This window comes from Phyllostomus discolor, chromosome 11 (genome assembly GCF_004126475.2).
Source record: "Phyllostomus discolor isolate MPI-MPIP mPhyDis1 chromosome 11, mPhyDis1.pri.v3, whole genome shotgun sequence".
NCBI classification, from domain to species: Eukaryota; Metazoa; Chordata; class Mammalia; order Chiroptera; family Phyllostomidae; genus Phyllostomus; species Phyllostomus discolor.
The window spans coordinates 86,371,957-86,388,057 of record NC_040913.2 but is presented as its reverse complement, the minus strand read 5'-3'; the positions used below and the strand labels follow the sequence as shown (position 1 = coordinate 86,388,057).

General features: G+C 50.1%; 2 protein-coding genes across 4 annotated transcripts in view; one reads left to right on the top strand and one right to left on the bottom strand.

The window, feature by feature from the left end:
• The first annotated feature begins 3,225 nt into the window (after positions 1–3,225).
• On the top strand, positions 3,226–7,204 carry SLC25A4 (solute carrier family 25 member 4). The gene is made up of 4 exons (XM_028526835.2): positions 3,226–3,463; positions 4,769–5,255; positions 5,774–5,914; positions 6,777–7,204. The coding sequence occupies exons 1-4, from the start codon at positions 3,353–3,355 to the stop codon at positions 6,932–6,934; spliced, it is 897 nt and encodes a 298-aa protein (XP_028382636.1). The 5' UTR covers positions 3,226–3,352; the 3' UTR covers positions 6,935–7,204.
• A 4,829-nt stretch (positions 7,205–12,033) lies between these two features.
• The window catches only part of CFAP97 (cilia and flagella associated protein 97), a 28,717-nt gene continuing 24,649 nt past the window's right edge, over positions 12,034–16,101 (bottom strand). For all 3 annotated transcript variants that reach the window (XM_028526956.2, XM_028526959.1, XM_036011760.1), the window contains exon 5: positions 12,034–15,101. In XM_028526956.2, coding sequence (XP_028382757.1) covers positions 14,974–15,101 — 128 coding nt within the window. In that variant the 3' untranslated portion in view covers positions 12,034–14,973. The remainder of the gene's footprint in view (positions 15,102–16,101) is intronic.

Below are 16,101 nucleotides of genomic sequence, written 5' to 3'. Positions count from 1 at the left end.
GCTCATGCTCCAGAGGGCACCCGAGGCCTCCCTCTTCTGAGAAAGTCACTGGAGGGAGAGGTCAGTGTGTGGGTTTCCATGGACAAGCCCTGGTCCAGGGTCCCAGCCACTGCGCCTCCAACGTGGCAGGAGACCTGGGCAGAAGCCAAGGAGAACTGTGGTATCTCCCATTTACAAAATCTCAAAAATGCATCAAGTATAACCAAGACGCTAATACTTCCTGAATTAATGTTCTGAGTTAATATCTAACTTAAGAAATTGAACAATTTGACAGGAAAAATGAATCCAGGCATATAAGCAGTTACAAACTTTTACTTTTGAAGTGGTTGTAGACAAAATAAAATATAAATTGTGATTTTTTTAAGGTTAATGATCAAATAAGTCATGGCATGGTGATTCTGTAAATTAAGTTATTACGAGAACTTAGTAAATAACAAACTAGAGTAAGTACTACAAGACAAATAGTGAAGAAACAAAAATACCTACCGAGGAACTAGTGTTGAGACACCCAAGAATGGTATGGAGAGCAATGAAATTGGATCATACCTTTTACAACAGATAGTGTGGTGTTAGACTTGAAAACAATAACTACCGAGAGAAGGAGCAGAGAGCAGACTAATTATCTGTGGGGCAAATAGGCAAATGTATTATCTACAAAAGAGTCACCTTTACCATTGGAACATGAAGCGGACCATCATATTATGAATGTGTTCATATTCAAAAAATGACACGTAGAACAATGTAATATAATAAATATCAAAAGAAAAACAACACAATGAAAAAATGCTCAACGCATACTTACTGCCCAAACCTGTTTTAAAAATCGCCGTGAATACAGGGAAGCGTTCTGCTTTCCTGCCACAGGCGGTCAAGGAAGATAAAAATTTACATAGAAGGAAAGTCCGGACAAATTAAATCAAATCATACAGAACATGTATCATTTTATAGCAATTAAAGAGATACAGCCCTGGCTGGTGTAGCTCAGTGGATTGAGCGCGGGCTGGGAACCAAAGTGTCGCAGGTTTGATTCCCAGTCAGGGTACATGCCTGGGTTGCAGGCCATAACCCCCAGCAACTGCACATTGATGTCTCTCTCTCTCTCTTTCTCCCTCCCTTCCCTCTCTAAAAATAAATAAATAAAATCTTTCTTTAAAAGTTAGAAAAAGAGATACAAATTAGAATTCACCAAATGGCACAAGTAACTAAAAGACGCTGTGTTAACACGAAGCCGGTGTCGGAGAAGGACCTGTGGGAAACAAGAGTCCTGTCCACGTTGCGGCACGCTCCTCGTTTCCGTGGAGCAATTTCTCGATAGGCAGCAGGAGCTCCAAAAACACCTGTAAAATCTTCAATCCGCTCATTCCGTCTGGGGAACATATGAGAAGAAAAAAACACAGGGGGAAGTAAAACCTGTGCAGCAGCATTTCTATAGCAGCGTTATTTTTCATCACATGCAGAAGAAACAGCTCTATGCATCATCATGAAAAGGAAAATGGATTCGGCAATCGCTCTATGTTGACAGGATGGAATGCGAGACACCATTGTAAATTAAAGAGGACTAATACGTGGATTGTGGTGGTCCGTGGAAATCCGTATGTGCAGCTGTGGCAGGTAAAGTTAAACAACAAACACGTCTACCGCTGGAGTGTACAGTCCTTGGGGGCTGGGCCATATCTCACTCACGCTGAATTTTCAGGGCCAGCCTTTGCGCCTGGCACACAACGTGTGCTCAGGGGTTTGTTCAATGAATGCATAGCTGGCTTTTCTGTTTTCCCCGAGTTCTTGACCTCCTGCCTGCCGTGACCTTGGTGTTATGTGCACTTCGCTAGCTTTCCCAGTGCTCACCTGCAGTTCTGAGCTCTAGCCTGCCCCAACCTCAGATAAAGGCATACCCCCGGCAGCCCTGGCATCGGACTACTGTGACCTCTGCTCCAATGAAGTCTCCGGACCCGGGGTGACACACAGCTGCAGCTCAGTCAGCACCTAACCCGGTGTCTGCATTCACCAGCAAGCGTGTGGGAAACGGAATACACTGGTCAGTGCCCACCACAGCAGCCACAGCTACAGGCAGAGAATGGAACGGGGTGAGGAGTGTCGAGTTACAACCTCGCTGCAATCATTCTGGGGGAGAGACCAGCTGTATCTGAAAAACTCGTGTGATTTTAAGAACTGCTTGAAAAAAAACACTAAGGCTCAAAGCTCCTAGTTATGTATATTTTCAAAGACTAATGCCAGTAGAGCTAAATATCCGATGTCTTCCCAACCCCAGACACCTGTTAAAAAGAGACAGATACAGCCAAGGATTCGACCTTCTCTTAATATCCTGGTTGCCCAGCTACTCTAATGGGAATGCCAACGGTGCTGACCCTCCGGAAGCCGCCAGCTGCCTGAGCACCTTCTGCCCAGAATATGTGCTGAGATGCCGTTCGGAGCAGAGTGGCACTTTAAGCTCTTAAGGTACTCAGAAAATGTGTCCTATAAGGTCCCTTTTCTTAGCATCATCAGGCTGTGTGTCAGGGGGTGGCAGGCTGAACAAACGGAAAAGCAGCACACACACACACACACACACACACACGCTGAAACAACCCGTGGCCCCCCGTGCTGGGCCCTCCCGGGCGGCTCGGAGTGCCAGGCCCATAAACATTTGATAGCAGAATGAACGATTGAACGCTTGCATGGAGAGAAGAGGGGAATCAGCAGGTTGCCAGATTCTATTAGGAAATCACGACATCAAGTGACATTCGTATTTATTTTGGAAGATCTTCACTATGTCTGAGAGCATACAGCTCTGAAGAGGCCCCAATCCAGGCAGCGAGCTGTGGCCAGGGACACCATTCCGGGGAAGGAGGAAAAAAATAAGCCTGAAACCCGCTGGCCAGCAGCAGCCCGTGCGGGCTCGAGGTTAAAGAAAGCCCTGCTTGGGGCGTCGGCCCCAGCCCAAGCCGTCTTGTGCTATAAATACAGCGTCCCACATGCTGCGGAGACACGGTGTTCCCACTGCTTGCCGGGACAGATAACATGAATTTGCCCTTTAAACGTCCCAAGCTGAAGGCACAGCCCCCGACCCACCCCTGCCTCCCGGAAGCGCCTTCGCCCCCTTTGCCCTCTGCAGAGGAGGGGGACGGCCGGGGGGTGTCCGAGCACCTGCCCAGCCAATGCGCACTGCGCGCACGGCTCCGGGGTCCCTCCTCCTCTCGCGAGAGGCCGGGCGGGGGATATAAGGAGGGATGCGGGGCGAGACAGGCGGCCCCTTCGCGTCGCGCAGGGACGGAGACGGGGTGGCGGTGCCTGGCCGGGCGGAGGCGAGAGCGAGAGCGCGGCTCCCGGAGGCTGTGTGCGCCCGGCTGTCATCATGGGTGATCAGGCTTTGAGCTTCATAAAGGATTTCCTGGCCGGCGGCATCGCCGCTGCCGTCTCCAAGACCGCGGTCGCCCCCATCGAGAGGGTCAAACTGCTGCTGCAGGTGAGCGCGGCGCGGGCGCGGGCGCGGGCGCGGGCGCGGCGAGCGGGGCGGACGGGCGCTGGGCGCGCCGGGCGCTGCCGGGCGCAGCAGCCAGAGGGGACCGGCGGGCGGGCCGCCGCAAATCTGCGCTAGGCCACAGGCCCGGCGCCCGGCCTACGTGAAGGGGAAGGTGCCCTCTGCGCAGACAGGTCCAAGCGTCAGTAGCAGATTCCTGGTGTCGGGTGGCGCGCAGCGCCCGGGTGTCTATATATGGAAACCGACCCCGAGTGGGTTACAGCCAGCCAGATCCTGTGCCTGGGACAACACTGGCACGCCACCGAGGCCTCGTAGGTCAGCCTCACCTTTCCACTTTCAATGCTCCTTGGACCTTTTCACCCGCACCCACCCTTTACAATAAGAGCCTCAAGTTATTACGGAACTCGCTTACTGTGTCTCGTGCGTTCTGCTGAGGCTGGCATGCATATATTTTCAGTCATTTTTCCATAACCTCTAAGACAGGTATTGCCTCCTCCAGTTATACAGATGAAGAAACAGATTTGAGAGATTAAGAAACAGTGTTTGGAAGACACTCGGCCTTCCTCACTCACCCTTTCCCCAAGTCTCTCCCACTGCATCCTAGACCCTGAATGGCTTTATCGCCGTCATCCCACTTGCCCTTTTTCTCCCCACTTGTCCAGACGGCTTGGGCCCTCCGTGAGCCTCTCCGGTTCCGGAGTGAAAACGATCCGTGACCAGAAAAGCCCCCCCGAGTCACTCACAACAGCAGTGCGCCCTCAGTAATTGGCGACTTGGATCACCTGCCTGACAATGTCCCGGCCGTAGGGCCTGGGGGATTTCTTCTCCTTCTGTGAGAACACCTGCTACTCAGAGATCACGGTCGGTCTCTCCTGCAGCTGGAGTGAGGGGCAGGAGTCCTCGCCTCCTGCCCCTGGTGCCTGTAGCATCAGGGCCGGTGCCCTTTGGGACAGGGTCTCCAGTCATGTCTGTGTCCCAGAGAGCCCCTGGCACAGTTCTGGCACCTCCGGAAAATCCAGTCCACAAATGACTCTCTCCACACAATTAAATCGTCTTTTCCATGTATTTGGGGCAGAACATTTTCTCTCAGATTGAAGCAAAAGTGGATACTTTTGGCTCGTTATCCAAGTAGCTAACGTGTTTATATACAATATTCAATTTCCCGCATACGTCTTTAAAAAGGGAATTCTGAGAAGTGCACGTTCCTTTTCTCCTGCCCTCTTCTCCTCCTCCCTCCCTCCTGCTCTCCCTGACGCCCAACCCCTCCCCGTCCCCCCCCCCCCCCCACAGGTCCAGCACGCCAGCAAACAGATCAGCGCGGAGAAGCAGTACAAAGGGATCATTGACTGTGTGGTGAGAATCCCCAAGGAGCAGGGCTTCCTCTCCTTCTGGAGGGGGAACCTGGCCAACGTGATCCGCTACTTCCCCACCCAAGCTCTCAACTTCGCCTTCAAGGACAAGTACAAGCAGATCTTCCTGGGGGGCGTGGACCGGCACAAGCAGTTCTGGCGCTACTTCGCCGGGAACCTGGCGTCCGGCGGGGCAGCTGGGGCCACCTCCCTCTGCTTCGTCTACCCGCTGGACTTTGCTAGGACCAGGTTGGCCGCCGACGTGGGCAAGGGCGCCGCCCAGCGGGAGTTCAGTGGTCTGGGCGACTGTCTCACCAAGATCTTCAAGTCCGATGGCCTTCGGGGTCTCTACCAGGGTTTCAGCGTCTCTGTTCAGGGCATCATTATCTACAGAGCTGCCTACTTTGGAGTCTACGATACTGCCAAGGGTGAGAGAGGGGCCTGGGGATGGGGTGGGGGGATGTGTGCGGCCTGGGGAGGGGGAGGCTGTGCAAAGAGAATCCTGGGGGGATCTGCCACGGACACAGGGCTTTATACTCATCAGTCTTGTCTTTTGCTGGTCCCTGGGCGACCCTGAGGCTGTGGGACCAGAGGAAGAGGATTCTCTTTGTCCTCTGCTGAAACAGACTCGGGCTTTGAGTCCTTCAGAGGAGGCAGGGGCAGACTAGCTGCCTCAAGGCCCTTCTGGTTACTGAGTAATAACACTTGAACCTGTCCTGCATGCTGCCGGGCAGAGCTCTGACCTCCCAGACCCAGCGAGGGCAGCCACCACCTCGTGCTCCATTGGCTGCTGGCTTCGGGAGGCACCCCCAGGGGGCAGGTTCTTCTGGAAGGGGCAGCGTGGAGCGGGAGGTCCCGTAGCCTCCTCCCCGCCCCCGCCTGCCCTCCGCCCAGCTGCCGAGGGGAATCGCTTCACCGCCGTCTGGCTTCTTGGCTCCGCCCGCAGGGATGCTGCCTGACCCCAAGAACGTGCACATTATCGTGAGCTGGATGATCGCCCAGAGCGTGACGGCGGTGGCGGGGCTGGTGTCCTACCCCTTCGACACCGTGCGCCGTCGGATGATGATGCAGTCCGGCCGGAAAGGGGGTAAGCCCGGCGCCTGCCGGTCCCCGCCGCGTGCGCGCTGCCCGGGAACACGGTCTGATACGGCTTCCGGTCCAGCCTAGTCCTGTTGTTAGACAGACGTCCGTGCTGAGAACTTAGGAGAGGTTCTCCGCTCCGTCTTTAGGGAATGGTGTTATCACACAGGTCAGAGCACCAAACATGGGATGTTCAGAGACGGACGTACCTGGGTATCTGGCATGATGGCGGCCTTATGCCCTTTTTTACTCTTAGATCCTGGTGAGAAACAAGGGGAAAGAATTGAAGAAATTCGTTGGTTTATTTGAAAATAATTCTTCCCTTATCTAGTTATTACAGGGAGGGAAGAGGGATGATTAGCTGGACGAGAGATGGCCGAAGCCGTCAGTTATGAAAGAGAAGGCACATTGGCTGCCATAGGTTGCAACCCATGACATTGCCATTTTTAAAGCCAGAAGGTCCCGTGTTCATTTCCTGTGGTTCAGCCAAGCAGTCGCAGCTCTTTTCAGTGTGTGGGCCCCGGGGGGCTGGTGTGGCCGGAGACCAGGCCTCAGTCTGCTCCTCCGTGAAAGGGCATGCCGCAGCGCACCGCACGGCTGCTGTCCCGCGCTGCTCCCCCCCACCTGCTTTACAGCTCGGGGGTCTGCAGATGAGCTGGCTGACTGCCACATTCTTGAGTTCAAGGAGAAGGAGCGATAAGCAAGCCTGCCTGCCCGTTCCGCAGGGGAGGGGATTTCTCGTGGGCTGTTTTGGAGCTGGGCCTCGTTGCTCCAGTGACTGACGGAGAGCACTGCGTGCTGACGCCTCTGGGAGGCCAAGCCGCTTCCCTCTAGAGTGACGGGCCCCCCCCCGCCGTTTGCCTCCACAGCGGACATCATGTACACGGGGACCTTGGACTGCTGGAGGAAGATCGCCAAAGACGAGGGAGCCAAAGCCTTCTTCAAAGGGGCCTGGTCCAACGTGCTGCGAGGCATGGGCGGCGCCTTTGTGCTGGTGTTGTATGACGAGATCAAAAAGTACGTCTAGTGGAGTTAGCGCGTTCGTTGGTTCCAGACCCGGTGTGTGGTTTAATAGACTCTTCCCAAGGGAAGTAAAACAGAAAGATCTGGGATAAAACCAGACTGAAAGGAATACCTCAGGAAAAAAAAAAAAAAGAAAAGAGCTTCACTGAGTGTTCATTAAACCACGAATGTATTTTGTATTTATTTTACATTTAAATTCCCACAGAAAAGAGAACGTGTCATCCTTGTATAATGAACTGAAGAACTGATAATAAAGAACAAACTGAATGTGAAACCAATAAAGACCACTTAACGCATGTTCTGTTGAATTCTCACTAACTGCCACGGGGAGTAAGACACACGCATGCCTGTGTTCTAGCCCGACTCGCACACGTCAGTGGCCCAGGTGCTCAGTGTCGAGTATCATGCCGTGTCTCATGTGAGTACCTACAGTGCTTAAAGTGCCGGCTTGCAACCTTGAACGGGCTACCCACTCTCTTTGCTCACTACCATGTTGCTGTAGGCTCGGAAATTCTGGCCCAGGTCACAGCTCCCATAGCCTCACCGTACTCTGTGCGCGTCCATTGTCTTCAGGAATTCCGCACTCCCACGCAAAGCTTTAAGTCACAGTTTCGAGAGTTTTGCGTGCATAGGAAGTGCTTTGTGTTAGCACCGTTAAAGAATTGGGAGATTTAGAGTTTTATGACGAGCGGACACTATGCACTGAAAAATCACGTAGCAAGCTAGAATCTCGTGATGATTAGGTTCCGTGGGAGACACGGAAAGACAGGAACCCATCCTCAGGGAAGCTTCAGTGGGGCCCTGGCTGGGTAGCTCTGTCGGAGCATCGTCCTGGTGCACCGAGGTTGCGGGCTCGGTCCCCGGTCAGGGCACGTACAAGAATCACCTGACGATGGCATAAACAAGTGGAACAACAAACCAATGTTTCTCTCTCGATGCACTTTTTAAAAAGACGCTTACATGGGCAGAGGAGCAAGGCGAGAAATGGCATTGCTAAGTGATGTCATGTTTCCTGTAGTGAATCTTGGTTGAGTAGAAGGGGGGTTGCAGTGTGGGCCGTGGCAGAAGGAGCACCTTCGAGGAAGATGACTGGACTTAGATGCGTGGCTGCGGAGAGCATCTGCTAGCGTCCCGCGCATGGGCAGGGCACGAGCATGCCAGCGTTCTTTTCTGTAACCATTTAGCAAGACCTAGTGGGAGAAGTCAGTTTTTGGGTTTGACTCACAAATGCGTGAGCAAGAGGAAAAGAGTTACCATCTCAAGTGGGAAAGGAGGCACTTGGGCCCAGGAGACCAGACAGTTCCCAGGGTCCTGGCTCCTTGAGTGCCCGGCAGGAGACGCGTCCCTCCGCCCCAGGTGAGGCCCAGGAACCAGGCACGGGTCCTGCTTCTCCTGACAGGTGGTTGGAGGGGTGTGGTGCCCCCCCCCCCCCCGCACCTCCTCCTCCTTCCCGTCCTTCCCCAGCCCTCCCACCCGCGCAGCCCTGCATCCCCAGTAAGAAACCGGCTGCCCTGTTTCACCGCAGTAACTGAGGGCAGCACTCTCCCGTACCCCCCAAAATTGTTGTGCCCACAGGGCAGCGCTCTGCCCTCCTGCAGTAAGTGGTCAAGGAGGATTAAAAACTTACACAGAAGGATGCCCTGCCTGACACGCAGCCCAGCCTAGCAGAGATCTGAGAGACAGTGGGGCTGCCTCACGGGTGGCAGCCCAAATACACACACATTCCGGTTCAAGATCAGCACACTTATTTCACTGTTAAGACCTAAGAGTTACCTTAGAAAACAAAGCATATTGATGGTTAATGAGGGGTTTCTACGTCGGCAGCCCAGGTAATGCAAACCAGTGCACCCTCTGGCGGCAACTGGAAAAGGCGTTACAACTGTCTGAAGTGAGAACCTGCCGGAGAGCACTGGGGGGAGACCGAGGTGCGGAAAATGACACCCCAGGAGGGAGTCTGACCTCGCCCCCCATCTGATACGTCTCGTCTCCCCACGAGGGGCTGCAAACACTGAAAATGCGGCTGAAGGACTGACCGGGGCACGGGGGAGTCCGAAAGCCTCTCGGGGAGAAAGGAACAAAAACAAAGCAAAGGAATCCTCGGGCTGCCAAGGAAGGGGGAGCCAGAGGCTGCCGTCCCAGCAGTAGGGGTGACCTGGAAACAGGCGGGCTTGCCCTCATGGACGCCAGCCTTCGGGTCACCCCAATTTGAGGCGGGGGCGCCCCTGCGGCCTGCCAGAGGCGGGGGTCTGGGAAGAAATGGCATCCGGAGCAGGGGTCGGCCAACCTTCTCCCTGAGGGACGAGGCTGTCAGTGTGAATTTCATGTAGCACATACCAGTCACAGAACATTCTTTTGATCTTAAAGCTCATTTAACAAAGTTAAAGCCACCTACCCGGGCACCGAGCTGCCGAATTTGCCCACAGGCTGTCCCTGGCTGCCCTTGGCCTACTAGAGTTAAGGTTTTCCTGAAACTTTTCCTATCAACCAAAACCACAAATACAACTTTAAAATATCCAACTGAAAACATAAAGCACGCCTTACTTTAAAAGTGGGAATCACAAAGGAAGCCCAAAAATATTTTGAACTTGCTAAAAATACCATGCTATCCAAACTTGTGAGAAACAGCTAAACCTATGCTAAGAATTTACAGCCTTCAATGCATCTATGAGAAAGAAGGCTGAAAACCAGTGAACTACACTTCCATTTCAAGAAGCCAGAAAAACGACAGCACACGAAACCCAAAGACTGGGAGGAAATAACTAAGGTGACAGGGTCAGCGAGAAAGAGACAGGCGGTAGCACCCAGGGAACTGCAAGTCTAAGTGTGAAAGGCAGGATTTCCAGGACGTAGTGGGACTATCTTCACGCCCTCAGGTAAATGAAGACTTCATGAAATCTAACATTTAACAAAAGTACTAACCATAAAAGAAAAGATTGGTAAAGTGGACTAAATAAAATTTTAAAAATTTTTTAAAAAATATTTTATTCATTTGTTTTTAGAGAGAGAGGAAGGGAGGGAGAGCAGGAGAGAAACATCAATGTGTGGTTGCCTCTTGTGCGCCCCCAACTGGGGACCCGGCCCGCAACCCAGGCATGTGCCCAGACTGGGAATTGAACCTGTGACCCTTTGGTTCTCAGACCTGCACCCAATCCACTGAGCTACACCAGCCAGGAAAATTCAAAATTTCTGTTCAGAGAGCCCATTCAGAGTGAAAAGGTAAGCCAGACTAGGAGAGAATATTTTTATTGTACCGTCACTCTCACCGGAACTGCAGTGTATTTAGAATATATAACTGCTCCTATACATCTGTAAGAAAAAGACATTCACCCAATAGAAAAACAGGCGAGAAAAAAACCCCCACCCTTGAAAAAGTACTCCCCAATGTCCAATAAACAAGAAAGAGTGTTCAAGCAGATGTAAGTCGTGCAATTACAAAGTCACGATGTGCCATTCCAAACCCTCCACAAAGGCTGAACTTGAAAATGACCGGCACTACATTCTGCGAGGCAGGATCCAAGGAACATGCACACTCTTGTGGGGGAGTAAACTGGGCCGCACTTTGGAGAGCTCCGGCTTTAGCCACTGAATCTGTAGGTGTTAGGACCCAGCAACTCCACTCCTATGAATATGCCCGATGGAAGTTCATGCCCAGGTCCTCGGGACACACCTCCAAAGCCTTCATGTCGTTATTTGTAGCAGTTAAAACCTGGAAACCACCTCAAGGGACCATAAACCACCAGGCGAATAAATAAGTCCTGGTACAGTCAGACTGGGACACAGCAACGAGAAGGAATTCCAGCTACGAGACAGCATGGAAACATCTCCTGGACATCAACAGGCCCAGCAAAAGCAGCCAGGCATAAAAAGATATAATTCCATTCATAGGACATTAAAAAAAACTCCAGACCAAACGACACTGCGGCATTCAAAGTGAGGGCGGCAGTTACCTTTTGGCAGAGTGATGGCTGGCAGGGAGCCCCCGGGATCTGGGGGTTCTAGTGCGGGAACAGTACTTGAGTGGGAACCCGGGGGTTTGCTCTGGGCCGCTGCACGGGTTGCACGTTGATGCTCAGCACCCTCTTCTGTGTTTCTGGAACACCTAGACCACCACCAGCTACTCACAGAACTCTGGAAGTGCCATGTTCTCGTGGACACTTGCCTCAAGGGCCACGTCCCTCTCTCAGTCTCCAAAAGGGAATTTAAAACGAAAGCTCCTCAATGTTTTTTTTCTAGTTAGTATACATAACTACATGGGGAAGCAGATGTATTTACTTATGGTTCTGTATTTTTTTTAATCAAATATAAAGATTCTCAATGAAATGAAGAAAGCAAAGCACCCTCCAGACCCGGAGACCAGCTGGCATCCCCACGCGTGAAACACACGTGGTGTCCTTGTTGTGGAGACTGTCACCGTGAGACATGTGCTGTACATTCAGGACCAGAGTTTTTAAACCATCCTTTGGTGACTATCCAAATTCTCTTACTGTAACAGCAATATGAAATTAGGTCCATAGGGAAAAACCCTCATTAAGTTTCTGTAAAAGGACGTGTTAGTTCCTAAATTGATGCCTGAACAGCAAGTTTTAAAATGAGTATTTCTTATCACTCACAACATGTGTGAAATGTTGATGTAGGTGACAGATACTTTTAGAAGGCACTCCTTTAATCTGTAACAAAGTGTCCATTGCAGCATCGTAACAATTTTACAGAGATCAGATAACTTGTTTTAGAATGGGATTTCAAGCAAACTTTTTTTTTCTTTTTTTTCTTTAAGATTTATTTATTTTTAGAGAGGGAAGGGAGGGAGAAAGAGAGAAACATCAATGTGTGGTTGCTGGGGGCCATGGCCTGCAATCTGGGCATGTGCCCTGGCTGGGAATCGAACCTGCGATGCTTTGGTTTGCAGCCCGCACTCAATCCACTGAGCTCCACCAGCCAGGGCCAAACTCTTTAGAAATTCTATTAAATAAACAACACCCTCCTTCCATCTTCATTTTCACCAATTCTTAGTCTTCCATGGCACGTAAAGGCTATTACTATAAATTTTCAATGGGAAGAAGACTGTGAATTTGAGAGAGAAACGTAATCTCAAAACTCAGTTATCTTTAATTCTTTTATTTGTTTTCATTATGCCAAGCTAGTTCTTGATGACTAAAACACATCACAACGGACTGAAAAGTTTAAGAGGCGTACTGATTTTTCAGTTTCTTGCTGATCTTCATCCATGGAAGTAAAAGTAGTCATTAGCATTAAGCACATTTTCTAGGATGTTACATAATCATTTATATATAGGTAAAGACTTTGGCATTTACAATATTAAACATTTGTGAATTTAATTATCAAAATATAGTAAATTAAACGTGTGTCTCCAACATAATATGGGTCATAACACTTCCCACGGTGTGCAGTATTTGAGTCTGGACAAGGACACAATCAAATCCATCACAACGACCTCTTCTGAAAGCTGTCTAGGTATGCATTTTGGAGATTTGGGTTAATGGGTTGAAAACAACTGCAGTACGCTATAAGCAAACCAGAAAAATTTTATTTGTAGTAGTTAAGAAGGTAGCTTTTTATGGAGAGTGAGAAAAGGAAGTAGGGGAAGCCCGAGAGATAATAGCTATCCCTTAGGAAAGATTCTTAATAGTTCAAAATCTTTCATGGACTCTTATCAAAAAGGAGGCAACATTAACACGTGACAGATAGGAAAATAACTCTCAATAAGAACCTTGCCTAACCATTGAGACTTTGGAATGAGTGTAATTTCTACTTGCAGAAGTAAATCGTCAAAGTACACACACAGTGAGGTACGAGCAAACCAAACACAAAGCAGTGCTAGACCACCCTTGGCTTTGTACGTCTTTGATGGTGAGAACGGTGCGACTGTGAGTCCTTCATCAAGGCCCGGACTCCCACGAGAGAAAGTCCCGTTAGGCAATGACCAGCCTTTTACCTGCACTGAGATAAGGAACCCTGACAGGGAAGCGTAAATCCTGCTCGGAGGAAATGAACAGTTACTCTTCCCGACTTTTCCTTCCAGCTGAATTCCTGTCAGTAATATTCAGATGCTCCTCCCTCCCCTGTCGGAGCAGTACAAACGAAGGCATCACATTCGTGTCTAAAGTCGAAGTACAGCTTTGCCTGCCAAGTCGTGTTGTACCTGACACGTGGCAAGGGTCACACACAATGTTCAGAGACTAATGCCACTAGGACATTAAAAGTTTTGACGTATGTTTCTCCCTAACAACTTAAAACCAATTAAAAAACATTGGCTAATCACTACTAGACAGAGGTTCAAATGCTGAGTTTTCAGTTCCGCATCGTCTTATTTCCCCGTAACGACAGGTTATACGAACATTAAAAGTACAATAAGTTAAAGATAAAGCCTTGCACCAGTGTAGCTAGGGCTCACACAGCAAGCAGAACACTCACGGATGAAAAAGCCCGTTCGCTAGAACAGGGCATCACGCAACAGTGAGCCGACTTTGGAGCCCCCCGTTGGGTTGTGCCTGCGGGTTTGTTAGCCCTGCTGGTCCCACACGCCACGCGCCCACCCTGAGCACAGTCTGCGGGCTGACACTCTCACTAGGTCCAAGAAATTCTACGATGATGTCAGTAAAATGTAGTTCGGCTCTCCACAGACGTGCTGCAGAGCCTGATTTAACCCAGAAAATGCCAATCTTCTTACTGCAGCCACAGATAAAAAATTCATAGGAAAAAAAGAAAGGTTTGGCATTTAATATGGAAACTTTCCAATCCATTCTAAGGATAGAGTAAAAAGGCCAGTAATGAAAAACAGTGATACCAGGACAGCAGAAGCAACCATGGCTGAGACATGCTTTGTTGTATAACACAATAAAAAAATTCTAACTTCAAAAGTCAACTCTATTATACCTTCCTACTCCAGTTAAGACTATGAAGACTTTAAGTGGAACTAGCAAAAACGACATTCCAGGATTCAACCTGTAAGCCCAAAACCAGAAAATGTGCAGACATTGAAAGTAGACCCAACAATATGTGATTTTCCCCCTTTATTGTTTATGTTTTAGTTTTCCTTTCCAACCCTTGAAAACACTAGCTGGAATTTCTAAAGCTGTGAGACAATACGTTTCTTTCTGAACTTCAACAAACACTTGTAAATACAATACAATAAACACTAAATATAACACAACCTGCTAACGGTATCACTTCAAACACTTCCGCCACAACTGAGGATGGACTTCTCGGCTCTTCAAACTGGCGGTGCTGTTCTGCTGATTCAAATGCTATTTGTTTTTGCTCGTGACGATGTTTCCGTGTACAAACTGTTCACCGCACAAACGGGCTGCAGCGCTGAGGCCTACCTCACTTCTCAGAACCTCATTAACAGCGCTCCATCTGAGCGCACAAAAACACGCGAGAGAGGCTGCTAAATGGAACTTCCTCAGACACTTAGTCTGAAACGGCCTGGAATGGCTGATCAAATTTTAAGGTCTGACTCAGCGCCCTCAGGCAGAGGTAGCAGATGTCTCTGGAGAACCCGTAAGGACTGCCCCAGTGAATCAGCTCCACCAGTGAAATCGAATTTCAACATTGGTTTCGTTAGTAAGAAAGTGTTCTAGTCAAGCCATGAGTCATAGCACCTAAATCCTGAAGCAAACAGAAAAAAGGAAGATACGTCTAGGAGTCTAGGAGTCATGCTGGTGGTTGGGAGCGCGTGGGAAATGAAAACAAAATACAACGAGACACGCGCAGCCAACACGGGGGTGCGACGTGCCGTGTCACCGTCCCAGCCGCTCTGTCGGTGCCGAGACAGCACACACGCCTTCTCCCCCAAACACAGGTGCGTCTCCCACGGGCACATTCTTGTCGGAGACGCCGATTTTACACTCCATTGTTTTTTGAAAACAATTCCGCATTAAATTACAGTAAATTACAACTCAGTGTTGTACAACTTAAAAAATTCCTAAAACAGTTATCACAGATGCTCACAGAGAGGACTGCACTGATCCACAAGAGCAATCCAGTAAGAATCAGATGAACCACGGGTCAAGTAAAAAGTGTTTATAACCAAGCTGCGCGAACATTGGGGGGCTTGGGCCTCAGCGACAGGCCGCGGGACGCGTCCAGAGCCGCTCCCTCGCTCTTACAGCTGAGGCCGCTGGTGGCGCTCGACGTCCTGGAGGCTCCTCCTGAGAACACACAAAAACGAGAGATTGTTTTGAATTACTTAAGCTAAACACATAAATCATCATCAGATAAACTTCCTAATTGTAAGTCCACACTAACTTTTTCTTTCCTATCTCCCGTGTTTTAGTCCAATAGAATTTTCAACCAGGAATGCACTGACGAGTTCCCTGTGGAGCTTAAAAAATGAAGTGACAAACACCCCCAGATGCTGCACTAGGGGGTTTTGATTCAACAGATCTGGGCTGGGAATAAATGTTTTAAAAAGCTTATCATGTGATTCAACTGGAAAAAAACACCTTTTATACAACCATTTATATATTTGTTCAGAAAAACGTACCACGTTCAAGACCCAGCACCCCGTGTGCGTCACTGGAACAAGGCCCCAACTCAGTCCCTGAGTCAAGGAAGTGACGCTGGGAGCAGGAGGGAGGGGACTGCCAGTCACCTGACTGGTGAGGTAGGACTCACGTGAGCGCTAGGATGCCGTGGCCTGGTGGGTGGCTCCCACTCCCTGTCCCTGCTGCCTCCTACTGTCCCTAGTCCGGGACATGCATGGGCAGTAAGAGCACCGACTCCCGTCCCGGCCAGGGCCCGGCCCTCCCGTGAGCCACAAGGCCCGGCACTGAGCGGCCCCCCTGTGCCACGTTCTCCGGCACACACCGCCAATGGACGGCCGAGTCACTGCCCACGCAGCCACTGACCACGCAGCATCAGCAGGAGGGATCGCGCCTGATGCCTCCGCTGACGGCTGAGTCTCATGTCGTTCCCCCGTGAGGAAGACAAAGCACACACAAGGGCTGAAGATGTTAACAATTCTTCGCTGGCTCGGGAACACGTTCCAGCGATCTTTAAACAGCACATCTACTCACTTCTTCCTTTAATAAATATATGGAAGTCATTAAGTCTCTCTTCCATTATCTAAGAACACTACTGATATTTTCAGTGGCTTTTCCTCCTGGTTTCCTTGCTGTGCTGCCGTTCCCTGCTGCACACGACACCTGA